The 23,810-nt window shown below is 33.7% G+C and overlaps 1 protein-coding gene across 8 annotated transcripts in view; it reads right to left on the bottom strand.

The window, feature by feature from the left end:
* Positions 1-80: 80 nt before the first annotated feature.
* The window catches only part of LOC113505354 (CHH-like protein), a 68,975-nt gene continuing 45,245 nt past the window's right edge, over positions 81-23,810 (bottom strand). For 6 of the 8 annotated variants that reach the window (XM_026888005.1, XM_026888002.1, XM_026888000.1 and 3 more), the window contains exons 2-4: positions 2,775-2,992; positions 2,393-2,510; positions 1,796-1,882 (exon numbers count right to left, since the gene is read on the bottom strand). In XM_026888005.1, coding sequence (XP_026743806.1) covers positions 2,393-2,510; positions 2,775-2,992 — 336 coding nt within the window. In that variant the 3' untranslated portion in view covers positions 1,796-1,882. Of the gene's footprint in view, positions 1,883-2,392; positions 2,511-2,774; positions 2,993-23,810 lie in introns of all 8 variants that reach the window. The other 2 variants (XM_026888008.1, XM_026888007.1) reach the window with 1 other exon arrangement.

Raw genomic sequence — 23,810 nt, forward strand, 5'->3', positions numbered from 1 at the left:
TTTCTAGTTCAAAATGAAATGATGATGACGACTTAAAGTTTTTCAGTTTTAGGGTAGTATGTGTAATAAAAATACATGAATGATTTTCAAATCAAATATATTTCATGGAACCCGTAGCGTTTCTTAGTTGTTTTTATAAAATTTATACAATTATTTATAATAATTTACTAATTCATTTTTACAAACGCGTACTATAAATTGTTATATACCATTAGCTAATTTTTAATCCTAGTGTCTTGCTGACAATAATTGGCACCATTGTATACATGTCACAGAGTTTGTGTCTAAATTCATTAAAAGGTATTTCAAAACTTAAGAAACGCTAATAAACTAAAAAAAGATGAGATTCGGACAAGAGAAGTGTTACAGCGGAATTTACAAAAGAAAAAAAAACCCTTTTAAATAAGTATAAACCGCAACTTAAGATAATAAACAGAATTATATGAGTACAGTTACAATATTTTCCCCACTGGTACAATCGAATGATGTACGAAAATTAAATCATACTTAGTATTTTAAATATAAATAAAATGTAACAATAGGTAATAAATAGGTCGGAAGTATATAAAAATAAATCTTTTTAATACTTACAAACTAATAAATTAACTAGCCCGCTCTGCAATCGAAGTCTGATTTAAGCGATGTGAGCACAATTTAGGTAATCCTGTTTGTGGCCAGCCTTCATTCGTGCAAGTGTACCAACATCAGAAAACGAAACAAACACTTGCACAAATGGAAACCAACCTCTATATAGAAAAGACCAGTCTCTCTTTATCAAATAAGTAATCTGTGGAATTATTTTTTTTAATCTATTGGAAATAATTGGTATTATAATTTGAAATTTGAAATAATTTGACAGAAAAACTGGTCCTTCGTTAACTTGGAAAATAAATAAATAATAGCGAATGACTCCCTGAGTTTTAGTTGTTATATAATTCTAAGTGATGTATAAGCCACATGGGTGATTTGTACATAATACCTACTATTTATTAGCAAGAGATTGTAAATACCATATAACTGTTAAACTAAATTCAACATTGTTTATTGGTAATTAAGTTCAAACTCGTAAAGCAAAGACATTGGTTCAGAACCTACCTAAATAGCTATTTGTGTAAGGACTATATAGTAAGGCTTAGTTAAGGTCCTGCTATGTTATAGAAATGATAATACAAAAAGAAATGTTAAAATGAATAGATTGAAAAGAAAAAGCGTAAGTATTCTTTTTAAATACTGTGATTGGAATGCGTCTCAATTCAGTTGTCGTTTGGGGTTTAACAGGGGTGACAGAAGTACAATTTATGAAGCCTGTTTCTGTGAAGGTGTTAGGGCTGTTCTGTGTGATTCCAAACGACACTTGACAGTAAAACCGTGAATCTCAGTCGGATCGTGTGAGACAGGTAAGATGACCAGCATCTACTGAATGGCTGCCTCTTAATATTTTAGAATTTCAATGTACTTTACACTTCCGTACATAAGAAGCTTACAACATTTAATAACTTATAAACCATAAAATAAATAATAAATGTCCTTATACGATACTTAATACAAATTATAATAATATTACATTTAGTTGCGAGCATAAAACTAATTTTACGCCGCTATAGGACTAGAATATGTTGAGGATAGAAAGCAGACGTCCAGTTTGTGGAGTTTGCTCTGCTTGTTGGCAAAGTGGTCGATTTGTGTTAACCGTTGCGATAGAAGGTGGTATGTCGTTGCGCAGTACGTAACACGCTGAGGGGATGCATCGTGACTTTGTGGAGCTTGATGTTGTTAGCGTTTACCTATGAAGTCGATCATTTGGTCGATTTGTTCCTTTTCGTCGTATAGGTACAAAGACTCCAAGCATCCTTTGAAGTAAGGCGTCGTGAAACAATTCTCTCTGAAAACGTAAAATATGGGAATTAGTCGCGTGTATAGCGAGCATTCTGAAGACATACTGCGTATGTTTCAGAATTATGCGTAGAGCGAAGGCAGATAGGTATTAGGAATGCTTGTAAAATAATAAGGCAAATTGCTAATTTATTTACGAGGCGTTATAAAATTTAAGTTTAACATGCATTGAAATTAAGGCAAATAGCTTACATTAGGGTTCTTATAATACCTAAGTATTTTAGAAAATATTGGTAGTTAATTAATTATGTGCCTTAATCATAAAAGAATAGTGCTCAATATAGTTGATAACGTGCTGTTAAGTAGACAAGGCTGTGAAAGGAAGAATTAGAAGCGAATGGTTCCATACTTAGCGTCCTTATTCAGAAGAAATAAAATATACATACAAGAAAATATAAGATATATTATAGCGTGCTGTTAGTAACCCCAAAACTGAAGAAATGCTGTGCATTAGAAATAGATTAGGATAGTTGTGAGGCAAATTAAATTCGGTCTGTACCTAGCTGGGATCGGCCCCGTGTAATACCCTTATGTAATCCTTGAACTGTTCTATACTGTCAGTTTCTTGTAGCACCTCGACGCATCCTCTGAAGTAATCTGTTGTGAAACAGTTATCCCTGTACCCCAACAAGGAATAATGCACTTTAATAACAGGTCATTAACATTGGTTTTTGTTTGTATCAATGATTTAGGATCCTATTTACTTCTCGCATAATTGATTTAATATCTTTTAAGTCTTTATTGATAGCGTTAAGCAAGTGAAGTAAGTGGGGATACTAAATCAACAACACAGAATTGGAGATTTGCCGAAAATGACAGATCATTTGACATTGACAACTGTAAAACGTCACAATGAAAGGAGAAAATAATGTTCAGCATACCCGCAAAGATTGTAGAGTGATGGTTCCCTGAAGAGGTTGAAGCAGTCGTCGCAGATCCTGTCGAGGCGCGCGAAGTAGGACGCGTCGTAGACTCCCTTGCACTTGCGGCTGAAGAAGGAGCGCCGCGTTATGTGGTGCGAGGAGGAGGGCGGCGCCGCCGCGCTCAGGGCCACCGCCACCAGTGCCACGCACGCCAACTGAATCGAACTTAGATGCATCTGGAAATAGGAAAAGGCAATATTAATGATGTTGTAAGGGTCTTAGAATGGGGAATGTGCTGAAAATATTGTTTTATCTTGCTTCCTTTTTATTTTAAAACGAGTAGGAACCAAAAAAGAGATCCTAGAATAATTAGAAAAGTGTGCATCATAATATTTCGAAGACCAGAGGATTTACCACCACTCGTTAAATTGGAATATTATTTGTATGCATTACTATAACTTCCCTATTTTATTTTACCGAATTATAACAGCTATAATTTCTTGCACACTATCAACACGCCCATACACGGCAGTTATTAACCAACGAGGAGGATCAAAGAACCGGCGGCGGTAATATCGCAATATTAAGCAGCGTCTCTCTCGCTTACGCGCATCTAGCGCAGTAAATTATTTACAAATAAAAACCGTGATAATATTTTTAGAGGCACAATTTAAACCATTATTAAAGAAGTCTTTAGTACCGTAAATGAAGGGGTACAGATTAAGTCATTTTGGCAGCCCGCAATGTATTATAAACATAAGATTGGATTCGACATAATCACCACCTCTCATACTCCTTCTTTCACCTATATTAGACCTACAAGATATCAGACTTGGGTAAATGACACACACCTCACATATAACACTGAAACAATTGTCTTCACATTTTACATATTCCCTTGGCATAAGTAAAGAAATAGGAAAACTTTTACTATTAAGTATAGAGTCGTTTTACTGTGTATTAATTGTTAATACATCAAGGATATATATAGAATAAATCATAGAGTAAAACTTTAGGTAAATTCGATTAAGGTCAAAATGCGTTATACCTAAGGATGTTGTAAAAATTATTCATGTTGATGAAGGTTTCGCATAATTATTATGCAACAATTCATGACGTTTTGATTAATGACCCGGGGATATCGTTATAGATTGTTGCTAAGCAACAGTCTGGCCACGGGGCGACAAGGCTTGGCTTAAGAGTACATACACGATTTTGGTTGAGGACTACGAGCTTAACTTAAAATAAAACAAGCAAGCAAGACGCAAAAATTAATTATGCTAGGCCCCAATTGGCTATTTACAATGGCCAAATGAATGAAACTATTATTATTCTCTTCAGCATTTTGCCAAAACAATAATTGAGAATTTGTTGTATTGACCGTAAGTGTTCGCCCTGTATATAATTTATAATTAAGTATTATTTTGGAAAATTGCAAATAGTGCCAATTTCATTGATCGGTCATTGTAAATAGCAGAATTGGGGCCCTGGTCCTTAATGGTCGTTAATTCAACACGCCCAACTACCTAAGCTCTACACATTTAAGTGCAAAGTGAACGTCGATTATCGACAGTAAGTGTACTGAGTAAGTACTTTGTCCAGATTATTGGACCATTACAGCGCGGCGCAATCTGCTTGCAATAACTTTAGTGCTTAATATTGTATTCTAGAAACACGGTATTATGTAAAACCGTTATATCGAAACCGTATCTACGAATTTATTTAATATAACTCTGTAGGCACTATTCAGCTGCCAAGGTTTGTTATTTATGTTTTAATTAACTTTTGCCCTGTATATAGTAATGTTGTAAGTTGTCAGGTAAGTGGCTAGTGTGTTAAAGCTTATTAATGTTTCAACTTAAGTATCTATTTGTACCATAATAAACTTTACTTGCCAACGGTTACTATTGCAATACGTGCATTTAAATTAATAGCTTTTTTTAATTTAATTATTTTTACATCTATTCCGTGTTTCTATTACCTAGCTAAGTAATTAGTATGCACTGAGAATAAAAGTCCTATTAAAATCACTAAGCATTGAGCTTAAGAGTATTTAACTGTCGACATATTTGTCAGTAAGTCGGTGATTATTGAGAAGAACCTCGAGTAATGCATAGAACAGGAAATTATCACAACTTACAACATATTTCACGCTCCTTTCCCTTACTTTCCAATCAACGCGGATATTAATATAACTTGTGCAATTTCTATATTGAATTGCTATTCGATGTTTATACTATAACTAGTTATATGAAGTTATCGTAACCGATTCATAATATATTAGTGGTACGAAATGTAGTACCTATCTTTAATAGTCCGTCACGCCATATCGGATTGCATTGACAAATTTTAAATTTGATAAAATGTGGTATAATACCTCAGAAGCTATAAAGTTCATACAAATATACGATCATTTGTAAAAACGCATTTTTTTACATATCCAGTCCAAATTTTAACGTCTAAACTGACACTTCTATGTCATCGAGTCATGTTAATTACTGTTTTAAGGTACGAACGAGAGACCATTAGTTGGAGTGGTTGAATCATACCATCGTACACGTCACGGCTTGGTAGGGAAAGGCAGTCATGAATGGGCATTCCCAATAGTGTTGCTCGTTTCGAACAGTCCTACTTTTAGAATCCATTACCAGTGATTGGGGTCCTAAACTATGTTAATGTGTGGTTATGACCTTGTTTTTTGACTGATTTGCGAAAGCCCACATACATCTCCATAGGCTATCAATTCTGCGGATGAAAATATAAAAGAAAGTACTCAAACTCACTTTCTAAGATTGTGGCGTGCGTATTTATTAATGGCGATTGGAAATAGGAAAATACAACATTATAATTAATTCAAAAAAACGTCACAAAGTTAAAAAAAATATAATACAGTTACGTTGTTTAAAAACCCAATAACATTTGAATATCGTGGAATCGAGAAAAACCCAAATGTGCCCACTAACCCTACCACGATCGCACTTAAATAAAATATTATCCATCTCAATAAACAAACTTATATATCTAAGTAACGTTTCCTGATTGGCCGAAGTGGACCGGTCCGTATAGCGATCAAAAGTCAGCCGACATTGGCACTAAATAAAAAATTCAGAAGACTGACTCGTAACAACAATATGAGTAACGAAACTGTCATTAAAAGATACGGAACAACGGAATAACTAAAACAATAAACAAACAATGTTTATTTTATAAACGAATAGTAGATATAAACATATTGTTTAAAGAAATTAGGTTTAATTTGTAAAGAATTGTAAAAAAATAGTTTTTTTTTTTTTCAAATTATATTTATCCATGCAACAGGTAGCCAAGTCAGGTATTTTTTAATGAATTTTACAATTTAAAATTCATTAAAAAATGCCTAGTGATGAAATGTCTAGTGATTGACACAAGACTTGTCAGTAGTAACTAGCCTGGTTACTAGGCAAGAAATAAAGGTGCTCTTTATTTTCTTATACTTTAAAAATTACTTAACAAAAGTTGTGTTTATTGAGGCATTTTGATATTTAACGTACTTCGCTTCCTAATAACTATATTATTTGCTAATATCCGTATCATATAAATTAAGCGTATTTAGTACCTAACATACAGATTTATTATTTCCGACTTAAAGGAGCAATTACAGAGTAACCTAAATATATAAAATGGTAAATTGAAATGGTATTTAGGACATTTTAAATGCATGAATTTCGAAATTGACTATTTAAAGATTTAAACCAGTTATTTCGTAGGCAGCAAGTGTGTAGTTACTACAAATTCACGAAAAAGGTTTTATGCAAGATCTTTTTTGGAAGTTCATGTTTTCAAATATGGCGGCATATTGTATGACGTCATGGTGTAACATTGTTTAGTACGCGTGTCGGAGCTTTGTCCCTTTACAATGTAACTTTTACCGATATTTATCGTTAGCAGCTAATATTTTTCATAAACAAAATTCCTAAAGTTAAAATAGATGTTTAATTTTAAATACGGTATGTAGTGTGTGTTTCAAAGTTTTTCGTATTTATATTATATCAATGATTTCGTAAAATAATTTGAAACCGTCGTCTCTTATTAAGCTCAATTAATATTTAGCTTTTATCCAACTGGATAAAATGCACGTTCATACGCGTAACTCTTTAAAGGTGTTATATCTTAATAAAAACAAATGCCATCGTAAAGGAATCCATCCTGCATCGCATATTCATCCGATCCATTGAAATCTGAACTTTCTTCTGGCTCGGAATTAGCTACGTTTCACACATATCTATTAAGGAGCACATTAATAATGTAACAGCAGCAAACTGTCGCTGCCCGCTCGTTACGCAAGTGTGTACCGATGTTTGCGCACTACACCAGCAACTTTAGTCGGCCGACTGTTGCGCGACTGCGAAGTCCAAACGATGGTCATGTAAGTGTCTTAATGATCATATTCTGTACAGCCTACATATTATGTATATCATACACATGGTGAAGACTTGTGTTTGAATGCTTTTTTTACATATTGCCAATTTGCTAATTAATGTAAAATAGAAATGAGAATACCATCAATTACTTTCTGATTTAAAAATACGCTAAAAATAGTTTAATTAATAATTTCAAACATACACTTGCAACTGGACTAACAAGTGTATCTCGTCTATGTCCCCCCCCCATCTCCACAGTGCACGCACTCAGGCGCAGGGTGCATAGCAATTACGGCGAGCAGACTGCTCGGCTGCCACCCAACAAGCGGGCTTGGCTAATACATAGATAGTTAAGCGTTGCATACTCAACTAGATAATTGTTTCATTTACATATTTAGTAGGTGATCTGATGGGTTCTGGTGTAGTATATTTATAAAAGTACTGGTTCTACTGAAATATCGATGTTGATTGTTGCAGTAGATTATAGAGAATTAAATGGATAACAAATTTGTTAATGGGAGATAATGTTTTGAAGAAATAAGCTCGATAGGAATATTGTACCTTACTAATAGTGATGAAAATGGGTCACTTTAAACTTGACGTAATACGAATATGAAAAACAAAACACGATGATAGTCAATATCTATTCTAGGACTAAAAGTATACATGGATAGATGAGCGGGATGCCTTCGACTCTCAAAACAGTTTCTATGTTTGAGATAGAGACAACGCAATACACAGCGTAGAGCGCTATCCTGCTTTCTCAATTGCAAGATGTCGGGTACTTTAGTAGGTGATGTCGGTCCCCTGGAACCGCGGAAAAGGGCCACAGCTAGGTTGCACAGAATGTTGCCAGTAGTGCGACTAGTTACGCAAAACTTGCGATAGTGTGCGACAATTTGCCGTTCACGCAGCGACGCGGGGTGCATGGCAATTACCGAGACTTGCTAGACTTCTTGGCTCGCCCGCCACCCAGAGAGAAGCCCGGTTTGTTCAACGTGTTTGTTGAAGAAAAAAACATGGGTGATTAGCTACGAGTTGAAAATAGAATACTATGTTATTAAGTGTCTGTTGTTGAACTAAGCAGTTGATAAAGATGAGTGATGAAGTGTTGCACAGTTTAAATTCCTTGTTGAATATAAGTATTCATAGCAACTTTTTGTTTCATGAAGAAGAAAACAATTTTCCATTTGTGAAAATGATAACAAAATCTCAATCACACGTGAAACATGGGTTTATAAACATAGTTATTTCCAAACCGAACCGCAATCACTAACTACAGACACTCGTCACAGCGCATAAACTCTACTATTTTATATTGTTTACAAAATTAACAATTTCATACATCCAGTATAAAGAGAGCTCTGATTTCATAGTGTTGGTAAATATGAAGGGTTCATTGTAACTGGCTGTTGACTTAGACGGTATGGCACCGCTTTATTTTACGAGTGTTTTGATCGGTGACATGCGCCTGCGCCGCCCACAGACGACTTCTACACGATAGTCGGATATTTACGATTTTTCTTCTTATTTTGTTTATGTAAACAAGCTTTGTAAGACTGGTCGGACAACGTAAAAGTTTCCATTGATGTCTGTTTAGTATTTACAGTCGTTTTCGAGATGATTTTTTTTAGTGTAACACGAGCTTTTCGAGCTGGTTTTTAGAACTTAAATGACAAGTATTAGAACTCGATAAGGATCTTACAGTTTGCTACAAATTTAAGAGAATTAATGCTATATTATACTTATGTGCTTTTTATGGTACGGTATGTTCCGATAACTGAAAAAGTACCTATGGTCCTTTGGAAAATCGGGTAGAGCAAACAGATTGCCTTATAAATAATTTGCTCATGTTTGTAACAAACAATTAAAACTCGCGATGCGTTAAATTAATTCAAGTCCACGAGACAATGGCACACATGGCGCGGATCGTCCGCCATTGTAAATGCGCGGGCGCAACCTTCGCGCTGGCCTCTCTGCGGCCTTTGCTTACCAAAACGTGAACTATCTCTTCCTAGTCCTAGTAAGGAGACAATCATAGAAATTATTAATAGATTAGGATAATTTTCAAAAAGCGTATTTTTGCATATTGCCAAATTTTTTTCCTTATGGTAGAGTCGTATTACATCTATTGATTTTTGGCAAAATAGTAAAAAGTAATAGCTTTTCTTTAAAATATCTCTGTCTATACAAAAAAACAAATACTTTAAGTCAACATAAAGTTCTTTTTATCTTCGAAACATCCTCCTTGGTCCACCGTCTCAAGTGGTCTCGTAACAGTCTTCAATATACTTAAGTATTAAGCAAACAGACATTCACTTTTCTAAGAAACCATTATATTTTATGACTCATAGTTTTAAATATTTCATAAGTTTAACTAGTAGTTTGAAAAGGACCAAAACCGATGCAAAGGAACGCTAAAGTATATGGGGAGTTAATGACTGTTAACTGAAAAATAACTAAACCTTTTGACTATTCCATTGTTACGAAGAGACGGATATAAAATTTGTAAGCGTGTTTAAATCTTAATCGTATTAATATTTAAACGAATCTAAATTTCGAGGTTTCTAAAAAAAAATGAGGGGGTTGCAAACCGTATTGTTGAATCAAAATCCGGAGATTTATCTTGAGATCAATCTATTAAATAAACTATTAACCGATATAGACTTTTAATGGAGATTATTTCACTTATGAAGATGAATAATAATCCGATGAAAAAAATATAACAGTAGTCTAAGACCTCTTTGGAGAAAATCAGCATAATTTTAAACGTCACAATGATGTTGAAGAATCATCTAGAGTTATCAGAGTGATTAGCTCCCCGAGGTTAAATTAATCACTGTAAACAAGATATAACTAATGCATCGTGTGACTCTCGTATACATTTCAGTTAAGTATATTCTTACAGAATATACAACTTTTAAAACACAAAAATATTACGATCTAACTTTGTCTTCACGATACGAAATTTATTGTTAATTGAACAGTACCTCACTGTAAACTGGAGGCTTTAAATAACACGTTACAACAAGTTATGTTCATTGATCTGTCATCACTTCAAACCCTGCGTGTTTTATTGAACAAGTCGAAACAGCATTAGAGCTCGCACCGTTAACAATCGTGTATGTACGAGTCGTATTTCAGACGCTACGTTAAGGTTAATTAAGCATAAAACAAATGCCTGTACTGAGCTCTTGAAGTAACATTGTTACTAGTATAAAAGCGAGACAGCGCTCTAAATTACATAGTGTTTTCTCGCTTCTATAAAACACAAGAGTCTTACTGAACAACGTCGTGATGATTTCTGACGTCACACAACACGTCACCAGAAATGCACGTGCATAAAACATGGGGCTAAGGTTTATAGTAATCAATCATTAGTGATTCCACCTACTACGTCCATTTCGTTTGTATTTCTTCTACACTTTAATAGTGATGTTGCGGTTTGTTTATTGTACGTGACTAATACCAACGGGGTCGTTAAAGTTAGTTCATATACAAAAAAAATACATATGAGTCGATGATTATACATAGCTTTTCGTATCGATAGTACTTCTTAATAAAAATGCCTCCAAATCAATGGCGTTTTAAATGCTGATTTAAAACTGCTGAAAGAGTATTTTAACTTACACATATGTTTCTCATCAGTATATTGATTCTAGAACATGCGTTTGAGTGTCAAACAAAGTGTTAAACATCAACATCTTTGTATAAACCTTAATAATTATGAGTATCTTAGGAACAATTAGTGGGCTGGGTCGACGTCGCGTGATCCCTCACCAATCAGCGACAATTAGCTGCGCGTCTCGATGTAGGTCAACGAGGAATTATAGAATATAGTGCCGGCGAGATTATGTGTTCCTGGTAATCTAAATCGTAAAGATTGTGCTGATAACGCAGTCTTGTGAAATGTTTGCATTGTACGGATAACTGAGGATCTGTTTGATGGTTGTCAAGTGATTTAGTTATGAATGTCAGTTGAAAAGATATGAAATGGGCCTTTGCATCAATAATATAATAAGCATTCGGATTTTTGACAAGGCGGAAAAAATATATCAGTAAACAATATATGAGAAATTGAATAACTTTTTCGTTTAGAACTAGCATGTAATATATACAAACATTACTTAACGAAACAGTCGCGGTACTCCCACATTTTAAATTAATAATTTAAATGTATACTTTAACATAATATATTATTAAGTATTGTGAAGCCATTTCTAGCTAGTTTTAATTCTGCGTCGGTGTCATTGGTAAGAAGTATTCGTCACCCATTGTCCCGATGCCAATTTATTACGCGCTACTATTTATTTCTGTTCGACGTATTTTTATACTTGATAATATACGATTTAAACTGATTAGTTAAACTATTAAATAACAAGTTATTACAATTATTATTTAAATCAATCAAATTTCAATATGGCTGCCGATGACAGTTGCTAACTTTTTTTCGAACCTGCATAATACAATGGCAAAGGAATTTTTTTTCAGCCCAGACTTCTTGTCGTAGTAATAAGAGAATGTCGTTTATTTTCTATGTTGCTACTGTAATTGCTACATTGTATGAAAATAATAATTTAAGTGGAAATGTTTTTATTAAAATGTTTACATCAATGTATTCTTTACTGTATGAACATATTGTGTCTTATTAAAAAAGTTAATTGATATGTTTGCAAATCCAGTTTCTAGCAGCCATCGAATGACTCAGTTCCATAGACTTGGTAAAGCAAGAAATTTCCACGAAATATGACCCCACTGCATAATCAAACCCTTTTCAAAACACGCTATCACGCTACTTTCAATGTCGTTGCAATCATATTGAAGACTAAATTTTAAAAAAATAACCAACTTTCCATATTGGAGAGTCAATAAGTTAATATACAACTGCAATATACTAAAACAAGTACAAATACACTTGTAACAATATAACAAGCCCTTAATAACCTTTGATTGATGATGACACGAACTGATTCAACATTCAGCATTCGTATTGTGTCACCGAACTCTACAATTCCAAGTTCAATTTTGTGTTATTATGCATGAGATTCGGTTGGCAATGTTGGCACTAGTCGCATAGGCGGCGGTGTCCGTAGTGGCTGAGTACATCGGTGCGATCGCGCCTCGCAGTCTGCTGAACTAGCCCGCACACACACACGCAATGCGTAGGTACATGCGTACGGGCTAGGGTTGCCAAACATTGTTAGGTTATATTTTTGAATATATATTTTGATGTTGTTTGTTTGATTATCGTCTTAGAAATTGCTTTTACGAAAGATTGCCGAAATGTTTATATAATCAAAAATTTTAAACGACAAACAGAGTTGCACACTTTTAGGTGTGTGACGTTTAACTTTATAGTTAAGTTACTTAATCTGTCAACCCTAGTAAACTAGTCGTGGAAATTACATGAATTTTCCTTTTTCGCAATCGTTAGCTAGTTAATTGGGGCCCGCTCGCCAGCAGATAGGATGTAATAATTTGCTGATTATGATTGAGTTTTAGCTAAACGTGCAAATATATCATGTGCTGGACTTACGTGCGATTTCATCAGAATTAATTCACGCAAAATTATTGGCTACACTTTAGCGTTGATGTTTTATTAGGTTGAACTATTAAGGGCTTGCAACACTGTTGTAAAGGGAAATGGGTGACTGGGTTGTAGCTGGTCATTTAGTTATTAAAGTGAGCCTAAATACATGCTTTAAGTGCGTTACAATATCAAAATGTATTGAGATTATTTAATTGGTCTTTATAGTACACATTTACTGTGCTATAATCGGCAGTAATAATGGATGACTATGAGAAAAGGTCGGATGTTTTATCCTTGAGGATACGAAATGAGTAGCTACGAAATAATAGTGTCGTCTGACCAATTACACTCACATTAAGAATACTGAAATTAAAGGCACATGTCTGCCGTAGATTGTAGAGTCCTGGTAATATTCCCTACACGTGCGCTAATTCTGGGCCATGAAGGGATATCGTTTTCACGATTAACAACCTCACTGTATGATCTACGCAAACACTTGTACTATACAATGTACGCACACTGAAGAGGTCACCAATATATTGTTTTAGAGCGCAACAATGCAGCTAGCGTCCGTGAGTCGCATCGAATAGTACGATATGATATGCAAACATAATCTAATGACTAATACGATAACTATGTGTTTCTCTTTAAAGAAATTGCGAAACCAGCGTTGTTAAGCCGTTTATACTAAAACAAGCCAGCGACAGTTGAGACGAGGCAGAGAGGCGAAGCTAATTTTGACAGCCAAACCAAAGATTAATAAAATAAGGTTTGTTAGTCGAGTTAAAACCAGTTTCCTAATTGGTTTATTTTTATCTGTTGATCAGATGTTCTCAGAAGGTCCAGGCCGCCGTTAATAACTACGCCATGTGAACACCGTCCACATAATGTTTCCAACAATCAAGAGGGAGGTAAGGCACTTATTACTGTCCCGCTCCCCCCCCCCCTACCACCATTATGCCATACAACTAGACTAGATCAAGTTTATTTGTGTAAAACAAGATCCGTAGTCACGCAACTAAAAAAACACGTATTGGAAAATTGTCGCGCAAAACGGCTCGGCCAGGAAAGTCGGAACATTCGAGAAGCGAGCTTGTTTTAACGTAACAAGCTGTGCACGCGACTTGGTTCAGCGTGATGTATTGCTGGCGGTTTTGTTTAAGAGGCAAACAGAACTATAGCCAAACGTTAACGTAATAACTCGGCTCTACATTATTACAAATTTTAGTCCTATCAAAAAAAACAAGCTTCAAGACATCTTAAAACACAACATAAGAGCCAAATAAGGTACAATAAGCTCTTGAGTTAATTCTAAACTCGGATAAAATAATAGACTTTTAAACCCTATCGATTAAGAAGAATACGCCTTTTCCTTCGCCTTAATTAGTGTGAGAAGAAAGTGGCTCCAGAGTGACGTCACAATACAGCTGATTACTGTACAGATAATAACGCATGCGAAATTTACTGCAGACGTCTGTGGTTTTTTCAAACGGGTACAAGATACCGGTTTTTAACGCGCGACGATTTTTATTATCGTCACGTCATAAGCAAGCTGGGCTTTTTATTTTTAAAACGGTAATTAATATTGGTCACGACGAATTAAAATGTTAAGTAGATCAACCGAACAGTTATATTAAAATAATTTAATCAAAGGTTCTAAAGGAAATCGACGTGTATGAGTTAAAGAGCTTCCTAAGTATAAGATGTAAATAAGGAATGATAAATGCTTTACAAGACACAACATAACATAAAGTCTTGTTTGCATTAACTACTAATCCATAAACCATAAAATTATAAATAATGGACTCGGACTTTGGCCCACCGTGGAAGATGAAAATAAAACACCATTTGCGGGCAAAGGCATTAATCGCGAACGTCCAGACTGAGATACAGATTAAAAAAGAATAAATAAATTTATACACAAACGGCGCTTTGGCGGCAGAACTTGTTTCTGATCGCTGGTTCAGTTTGCCGCTTTTATAAATGTAATAAAGTTGAATATCGTTTAAAATAACATTTGACAGGTGTAAATTAACGCGGTTGTGTTAACCAGACTGACTGGTTGGGTCTAGTGCCGTTGAACTGCACAGGTGGTCCTTGAATTACTAGAGATAAATTTAATACGGTGTAATAATAGAGAGGCGATTGACGTGTGAGGTGCGCGACAGAAACCGAGAGTCGGGGACCGGGGACCGGGGAAAGGGAAACATGGCAACACACGACTCGGTGCTGCCATAATTAGCCCCAAAATACCCAACCAAAAATTTAACTTAAAGATATTCTACCAGAATTTTTAGACAGCTTTACAGAGATTTGTGTCACATTTATGTCTGTCTAGTTTAAGGTATTAATTACTGCGTCTGTACACAATTAAATAAACTACAAGATAATGCTTTTCCTCGATGAGTACTAGAACAGTACATGCGTACAAGCGTCACGGCATTCATATGCAAATGTTGAGCGCGTCATCTGCGTAACTAAACTATGTAACCTCAATATATCTACTAACAATTTTGTCCATGAGTAATTTTCCGATCGGGAAAGTGTGCTTAACAGATTTTTATTTACATCGCAAAGCTACAAATCGAATATCTTAAAATTAACTAAAAAATTGAGGTTTAATGCAACCTCAATAACGTTTAGATTTAAGCAAGAAAAATAAATGTAGCATAAGTTATTAATCGCGCTTGTGATACATTTAAAAATTAAAAATAAAACACAGAATAACCGTCTATTAATAACATAGACAATTATAATTGAGTCCTCTAAGATCTGTGTCTATGTCCGCTTCCTACTATAAACGTGTTCCGGTTGTGTCATATAATTGCTAATTACAAATTATAAACATATTACAAACAACTATAACAAAGTGGGCGGAATTAATAACAGATGATGAATAAATCAACATGTCAGTGTGTCTGTCACCTCACCACGACTAAACCACTGAACCGACGTTAATGAAATCTGACGTATAAATAGCTTGAAACCTGGAGAAGGACATAGGCTACTTTTAGATACTAAGAAACGATACTGCATGTTAACTAACTGGTCAAAGATCTGTAATTTACAACTAATTACAGATTGCTGAAAGTAACAGAGGACGATATAGGATACTTAGCCGACTACATCAGAAAGAGGGTAATGTATATTTGAATAATGTCTAAAGGACTTACTATAACTTAGTTTGGAGGCCTTCTTGTTATCAATCACAGAATCCATTGATCTACACTTCCCACAAAGCCGGAATCATTTTAAAATGTCAAATATAATGTAATGTCTGCGTATGTATATTGGTAATAACAATTGCGCAACTCTTTTTATTATTAATTCTGTTCTATTTAACACAATGATACACAACCACTGTTTGTATTGAAATGAGGATTGAATCATAACGTGTAAGACTATTCGGGTATTTTTATTTACGTGTTTTGTTTCATTAAATATATTGTATTTAGTTACCTAACTGTTATTATATTAATTTATCCTCTGTCGTCATCATTTGTTTTGTGCAATATTTTAAATAATTATGTTGTATAATATATATATATATTCTAAAATCGTTAATGAAAAACCTATATTAAGACTATATGCTCACTTTTTAGAATGCAATCTCCATAAAGACAGGTAGACTAGAAACTCTATAGTTTACACTTTTCTCAGCGATAGTATTGGCATTGTTGCATTACATATATAAATAAGACGTCAAAAAGAAATATCAAAAGCTTGAAGTCGAAGTCCGTTCAAAGAGTACACGTGTAGGCTTCATCGACTCAATACTTTATAACACTCTGCCATCACAACTGCGCAGTCGTCTTACAAATTTAGTTCTATAACATAGCAACAAATCCAATGTAATTCTCTTACGCTCTCCAGCTTTCAGCGCGTAAATAAAATAAAATGAAACATTGCGATTGATGAAAAAACCAAAATAAACAAACTTTAGAGGGCAACCGTCTGGCACATAAACAAGTCTTGTCGTGTTGCTGTAGTGTTGGATCCAGAATTAACCAATCATACATTAGCGGCTGAGTACAGACGCGGGCGCAGACGCCGCGCACAGCTTTTGCGTTTTCCTCAAAATATCATGACTAATCCTACCTTTGAATTTGTATCTTTTCGTTAATTTTCATACTTTTGAAATGTAATGAGGGTTAAAAACAGTAAGAAGATACCGTTTCATGAATATTGCAATTGATTTTCTTCTTTTCGTTTGGATCTCAATTTTATTATTATATCTTGAAATCACTCTGAAAGCTTTTGATCTCTGCGAAAGGATGAATAGTGTATTTTGCAATATTCTTTTAAACACAGCTTTAGAGGATCATAATTATGTCATTTTATTATTACACAATAGATTAGATGTTACACGCGTTACGATGATGCACACGACTTGCGGTTTCAGCTATTTATAACATTATCTTAAGACTTAAAGAAAATACTTCATGGTATCTTAAAAATGATATAAGTATAGTAAGTTGTGTAAACAAAACAAATTAAGTATAACCCTTTAGTTTTCTTTACAAACTTCGGTTTTTGCATGAATATTGAACAACAACAAGTTAGACAGAGTAGACTATGTAAACAACGTGTTAAGTAAGGTAAGACTATTTACATAAATAAAAAACTACAGAATCAATAAACATATTCTACTATTTAACAGGCAAATACAAAAGGTAATATTTAGCGAACGTTATTTGTAAAATACTCGAAACAGGTACCCGTTCTATTTTAAGCAAATCTTACACGAATATATTTTCACACATTAACATATTTTGATGTTAGTTACATAATACTCAAAATGTTCTATTTTTAGTTAATTGTGAGAATTTGGTTATTTTTGGTGAGTTTATTTATTATGTAAACGGTCGGTTGACTGACTTGATAATGAACTCGTGACCCGTGAAAGACATTTGTCATAATTTTAAAAATAATTTCTCATTTTGTCTGCAATTTTTTTTGCTTAGCTTAGATTGTTTATTATATTACAAGTACTACTTATGTATCAGTAATTTCATTTTGTCTCTAAGGTAATTTTCTTTCTCTAAGTCTGTGTAAAGTAAAAATATTAATTTTATTTAATCTAGATCAGTATTTCAACGGTTACCTCTAAGACTATTTAAGTCTCCAACAAATCAGTAAAATCTGACGTAGACATTAAATATGGCCGCGCCACTGACATCCCGCCAAATTTCACTAGGCCCGGCTGGAAACGTCTGTTATTAGTCTTTCATCCGTTCATAAATCGCTTAGCGGGCAGTAGATACTACGAAATACGTCAAACAGATTAAAAACACCACCTCAACTAGTTTATTTTGTTTTATTATGTTTTTATGAAACACGTTTAGTAAAAGTGTCAGCGGTGTCTGGCGGACATTAGTCTTGTTTATTGACATCGCGAATTAAATATAATCTGTGGTTTGGTTTTGGCGGGTTTCCAAACACTGCTTATCATATTAAGGATGTTATAATTCAAGTTCATTCACGCTGCGTAAGCGTGGGACGCCATTCAGAGGATCTCTCAAGATGATTCTTCTTATTAAAATAATCTTCGCGTTAGGTGAGCGTTTAATAGGCGATCATTATAATGATGAGTTATTTTTAGTATGAGGGAAAATGAATGAGGTTTTAATTGCTTTTTTAATTGACATAATATGATTGTGTGGAGTATTTGAAAATTGGAATCAAATTTCGAACATTATATTTAAAACAAATGATTATTGACCGCCATTTTAAAATCATCAAAGCACGGATTTACTGAAGCAAAGAGTATTTCGTTGATTTTTACAAGACCACCCAGTATGATAAATATACCCACAGTTTAAATATAGGTAGTGGACGTAAATTGTGTGATATGAATCTTGTTGAGATTACCCTGGGGCACAGCGACGGTCATCCACAGTCTGCCACAAGTCGTAGGAACACGACATGCAAAAATGAACTTTATTACTTGGTTATAAGTGTTTAAGTTACACTAACGTAAGGTTATATGATGCCGGCAGAGAGGAATCGATGCTTGTAACATAGATTATGTTAAGATAAAAAAAACCAGATAAACCTACTTTAAACTACTTATTAGCATGATAATAAGTGACCTTATTTTGGCGAAACTTGTCTCGGTATACTTTTAAGTTTAAGTTGAATATGCAACTTACATGTGTGTAATGTGTGTTGCTTGCTATAATTAAAATCACGCAACAAAACTGCATAATAAAGAAAACATATGTTATACTGCTAACATTTCAAAAACTGACACATAAGTTAGAAAGAGAGGTTTGTGACATCTTGCAAATACTTTTATTGGTCAGTCAGAAGGTTTTTAGCAACGTGTCACAACTAACGTCTATAGTCTGTCTGAAGATGTCGAATAATCATTAAGATTAAGGTCAATGACTGCCGGCAGGTGTGGATTTGGAAATCCGATACAATAAGCTCACAAATATTATGAATAAGCAGGAACATCACAAAACCACAAGTATCGCAAAAAACAGTTCGTTAAATTACAATCGTTAAAAGATATCGTTAATGTAGCGTTATGTTTAATGTAAAATTTATGTGTTTTCTCAAAAACGATAATTGCATGCAATAACACTTTAGTGATTTTACGAACTTCACGTTTTATTTGTTACATAAGATTGTCATTAGCACTTATTGCTTTTAAAGTTATTGGTAACTTTATCTTGTAGGTTTAATGCGTTTAGTAGGTTGAAAAATCGGGTCACGTTTTGAGGCTGTTCTTTATTTAAATTAAAAAAGAAACGAGTCTAGGAAACCAACAATCCCCAGTTATACTTCTACCAAGATAAACGTGCTAGAAAAATAAACATTTTTAAATTTGTTAAATTTATATCTTAAAATAAAATAAATCCATGATTCTCTAAGTACATTTTAGTACATCCCTGTATAACGAGTGTTCGTCTCGACCGCAAGGCGTGACAACCAGCCAGGAAGGTGAGCCATGCGGTTTCCGATTGATATTAAACTGTCAAACAAACAGTCCGAGAAAAATGAAGCTTTCATCTTCAATGACGACGGGAATATTGCCGCGGAGACATTTGGCAGACTTTCTGATTATAAATATTGAACGCAATATAATGTAAGAGTGAAAGCAATGCTGTGGAAATTAATTCTCATGACGCACACTTTGATGTTAAAGATTTTTATTACATGACAGTTGTATCCGAAGTTTCAATGACAGGACTGATTAAAAAAGTTGTAGGTAAATTGTATTATCTACTAGATACATACAGTGAATTTATCATTGCCCGTTACTAAAGATGAAAGCTAAAAAAAAGTTTAGTTTTCAATCTAAGCTTGAAAAAGTGGACTATTTTTGTTTGAAACATAAACTTAATCATTAGAATAAGGCAACAAAGTTTACCTTGTTTTTGAACAGACACATCTGAATCAGTAGTTGACCATTCTATAACTTTGTAACAACTCCTTAAAAATATTATCAAACATCTTTTACAATGAGTTGGACACGAGTGAAGTTCACCGTCAGATAGGCAAAATGGGATTCATTAACCGTCAGACAATTGGCAAGAGACAGCCGCTAAGTATAGCCGGCACTGAGTTTGTTTTATTTCATCAAAGCGTTATAAATATGTCTTATTGTGTCCAGACGACGGCTTTAACTGTAAATTTGGTTTATTTTGAGGATAAACCCGATGCTACTGTTCAATTTAATTCGCTATATTCTTGCTCTTTTATGATATTCATTGTTCGAATTTCATTCTTATGATTATAGTCTTATAATCTATTTAAATTATGAACAATCTATTTTAAACTTTCGACAAACAAATACGTAGTTATTTAATAATTAATAGCAGCTTATACGTGAAAGGATTAATCAGTTGGAAGTTCGGTAAATTATGAACATGCACAAAAGAGGTTGATTAAATTTTACTAAACCTTTTTGTTCATATGAGTTTGTCTTACGAATCAAAGCTAAAAACTTGAGCTTATTAATTCACGATTTTTAACCATTATAATACGTTAATTAACAAGTTGTATCGATTCCTTTCATTCAAAGGTACCGTTATCAAAACGGCTTTCGTCTCGCTAAACTGTCTCGATGTGCTGCAATGAATCGACACCGAATATCGAAATGTAACGTAATCGATGCAAATGTGCCACTATATTTAGCACCGAGTGTCAACTTACTAGATACAGCCGACGAGGGAATTCATTTGTGACCTACAAATCAACGGCCGTATTAAATGATAACTGATATTTTCTTATATGTCTACGATGGACGCTAGAAAACGTTACTAGAATTTCGATTTTGGGCTTTTCTGGATCGACTGAAACCGAATTTAAAAGACATAATTGTTTTTTTTTTTTATTCTTTATCGATGTATCGATAAAAAGTCTGCTTTCACTAAGGATTGTAATCGAATCAGTTACGAATTCGAAATTTTAATTAATTTTATTTATCTGATATTTTTTATGATAGCAACACACGTAACGATTGTATCTATGATACGATCTGTCTCGCTGGTTGATTAGTAGATATAATTCACTATGATCTTGATCTTGAAGATAATTTGTTAAGTGAAATTTGTTATTTCACTTTCTGTTACGTGTGCTTTGATAACAGTATAGCATTGGTTACTTTAGTAACACATCCGTTATTTAAATAACAGCTTTTATTTTATTTACAGTACATTACAGATTCATTATTTTATAAATTCAGACAAAAGTTTCGCATATTCTTTCATAAATTTAAAACTTCAAACAATTCTTAACACAACTTAAATAAGCTGCTCTTTTAAACGATCGCCTGCAGACGTTTTGTCGCCTCTCGTCACATGATCCTCCTATTTGGGTCAGTCTTAATACGACACATGATATATCTCGCTTTAAATATATTCTGTATATTTAGAGGTCACTGTAGACTAATGCAAGTTTTTATGATCAATTCTGTGTCCATAAAGTGAGTTGTCTTTGTTGGTCACGTGTACTGTCATGTGGACGCGTCGACATTTCTTCTGTGTGACATCTTAATTAATCTCTGGATACGTGTCTTTATTGTTTGTTGTCTATTGCTTCGAGTTGTGAGTCTTAATTTTAAAGCTGAGTTTCACATATTGTTCAGAATTGGAGGGGATGAAAATTAAGTATTTTTCATTCATTGCTTTGGTATTTAATACGTTAAGTCGTTTTTATAATTTAATTTATTAACTACATTGATGAATGTCTTTTAATTTGTACCGATTTCCTTCATTTTAACTTTAACGTGTAGGAAAACTGATAGAAAATTGAGGCCATTTTAATTATGTACAAATAATTGAGTACACGTGGTAACTAAATAGTAAATAGTTATTAGCAGTGTGTGACTAATAATAATGCCGGGTATTTTTAGAGCCAAAGATTCAATGTCGTAAAATAAGGAAACTTTAAGACTTTCATGCAATGACTTTATAATTCAATGATTATTCAAGTTAATTTTAAGGTGATTTGAAAAAAGTGAAATAAAAACTTCTCATTTGAATTTCACTTTCTTTTTATTTACCGCTCACTACGGAAGAAATGAGGAGGCTAGTTCGATTCATCAATTAAAATCCATACGATATGTAATATTTGCGAAGTCTAAAAACTTAAAATACATTTAACATTAGACAGTTAATAACATTTGTCAACATTATATCGAAACAATTGACATAAAAAACCGTGTGAATTACATCCTCAATCATTAAGAGAACAAATCTATTTAAAAGCAACATCATAAATGGTACGTTGGCATCGCACGTTGGGACTAACGTGCAGAATGATCACGTTTATAAAAGGAGATGGTCTATTAAATATTACGTAAATAATCATAGAAATAATGAAGCGTGGTAAAACATGGCGAACCATGAGACAAGAAAAAACATTAGCACGGATGGGTGACATGTATTGCAGACGAATTACGTAAAGCCATTTACAAAATTAATTTAAATGTAAAAAAACGTCTGCGTAAAACTCTATGATTCAAAAAGAGAACCAATTTTAAAACTAATTTATTCAATTGCCTGCCTTATTCTAATTAGTTGAGGCCTCTGATTGAGGCCTCTTTTTAGTAATAAAAATGTGTAGCAAACTTTTTCTAGCTAGTTACTAGCTTAGGCTGAATGAATTTGAGTACTTGAATAGCTGGATAAAATTTTCCCGTATTTCATGTTTAGGATTAGGTTGCCATGATTTATCACAAATATTTCACGTACGTCATATTTCACCATGTATTTGGAAACCCAATTACAAATTCCTAATACGTTACTTGACAATTATTTTAAAGGAAGGATAATGGAACATAATTATTATTATGTGTATGAGTAATATGTTATGTCAATGTATCGTAAAATAATTATAAATAGACAGTCTGTTCATATTTCATTCATGCCGCGGATCGTGGAAACGCGTGAGTTATAGAACATATGCAAATGTTGTTTATGATTTATTTTGTTTGTGGTTAAGTTTATTGTATGATGTGGCGAGTGGCGCCATATGAATATTTCAATATTTAAGTTAAGGAGTTCAATATTTATACTTTTATAAGTAAATTAACGACTATGAAAACAATGTTTTGTTTTGCAGATAACATTATTGAATAGTACTTTTCTACGAAGATAAGCCTTAATATCTACCTAGTTCTTTTTTAAATCACTTCACGCACACACACAATTTTTTTTTTCAAAAAAATGCCTTTTGAAATTTTAAACTTAATATAAAACAATAAGTCTAAATAATATCATAAACTCAGTGCAGATTTTATAATGTTATGAATTGATCATTAGACGTTGCCTGAAGTGGATCGGAATTTGCATGTTTGTTACTAAGTCACGTTCGCAAGTTCCAATTCGGATGAATTTTAGTTCAAATATGTTACCAAACATGGTGTTTATAAACCATAAAATAATCCTGAAATACTTGTCAATTTCAGAAGGAACCTTTTAGCATCTAAAATTTTACCTTAAATCATAGGCCATAGTGCATATAGTTAGGGATATAGACTGACTATATCATACATAATTCCATACTCTTATCATAGATTGTTACATCCAATACACATGACAATGTGACGTGACGTTCATTCTTCAATTCTACATTAAACAGTGACCAAATATGACCTCAACCGCATCCAAA

This window comes from Trichoplusia ni, chromosome 25 (assembly GCF_003590095.1).
Source record: "Trichoplusia ni isolate ovarian cell line Hi5 chromosome 25, tn1, whole genome shotgun sequence".
NCBI lineage: Eukaryota > Metazoa > Arthropoda > Insecta > Lepidoptera > Noctuidae > Trichoplusia > Trichoplusia ni.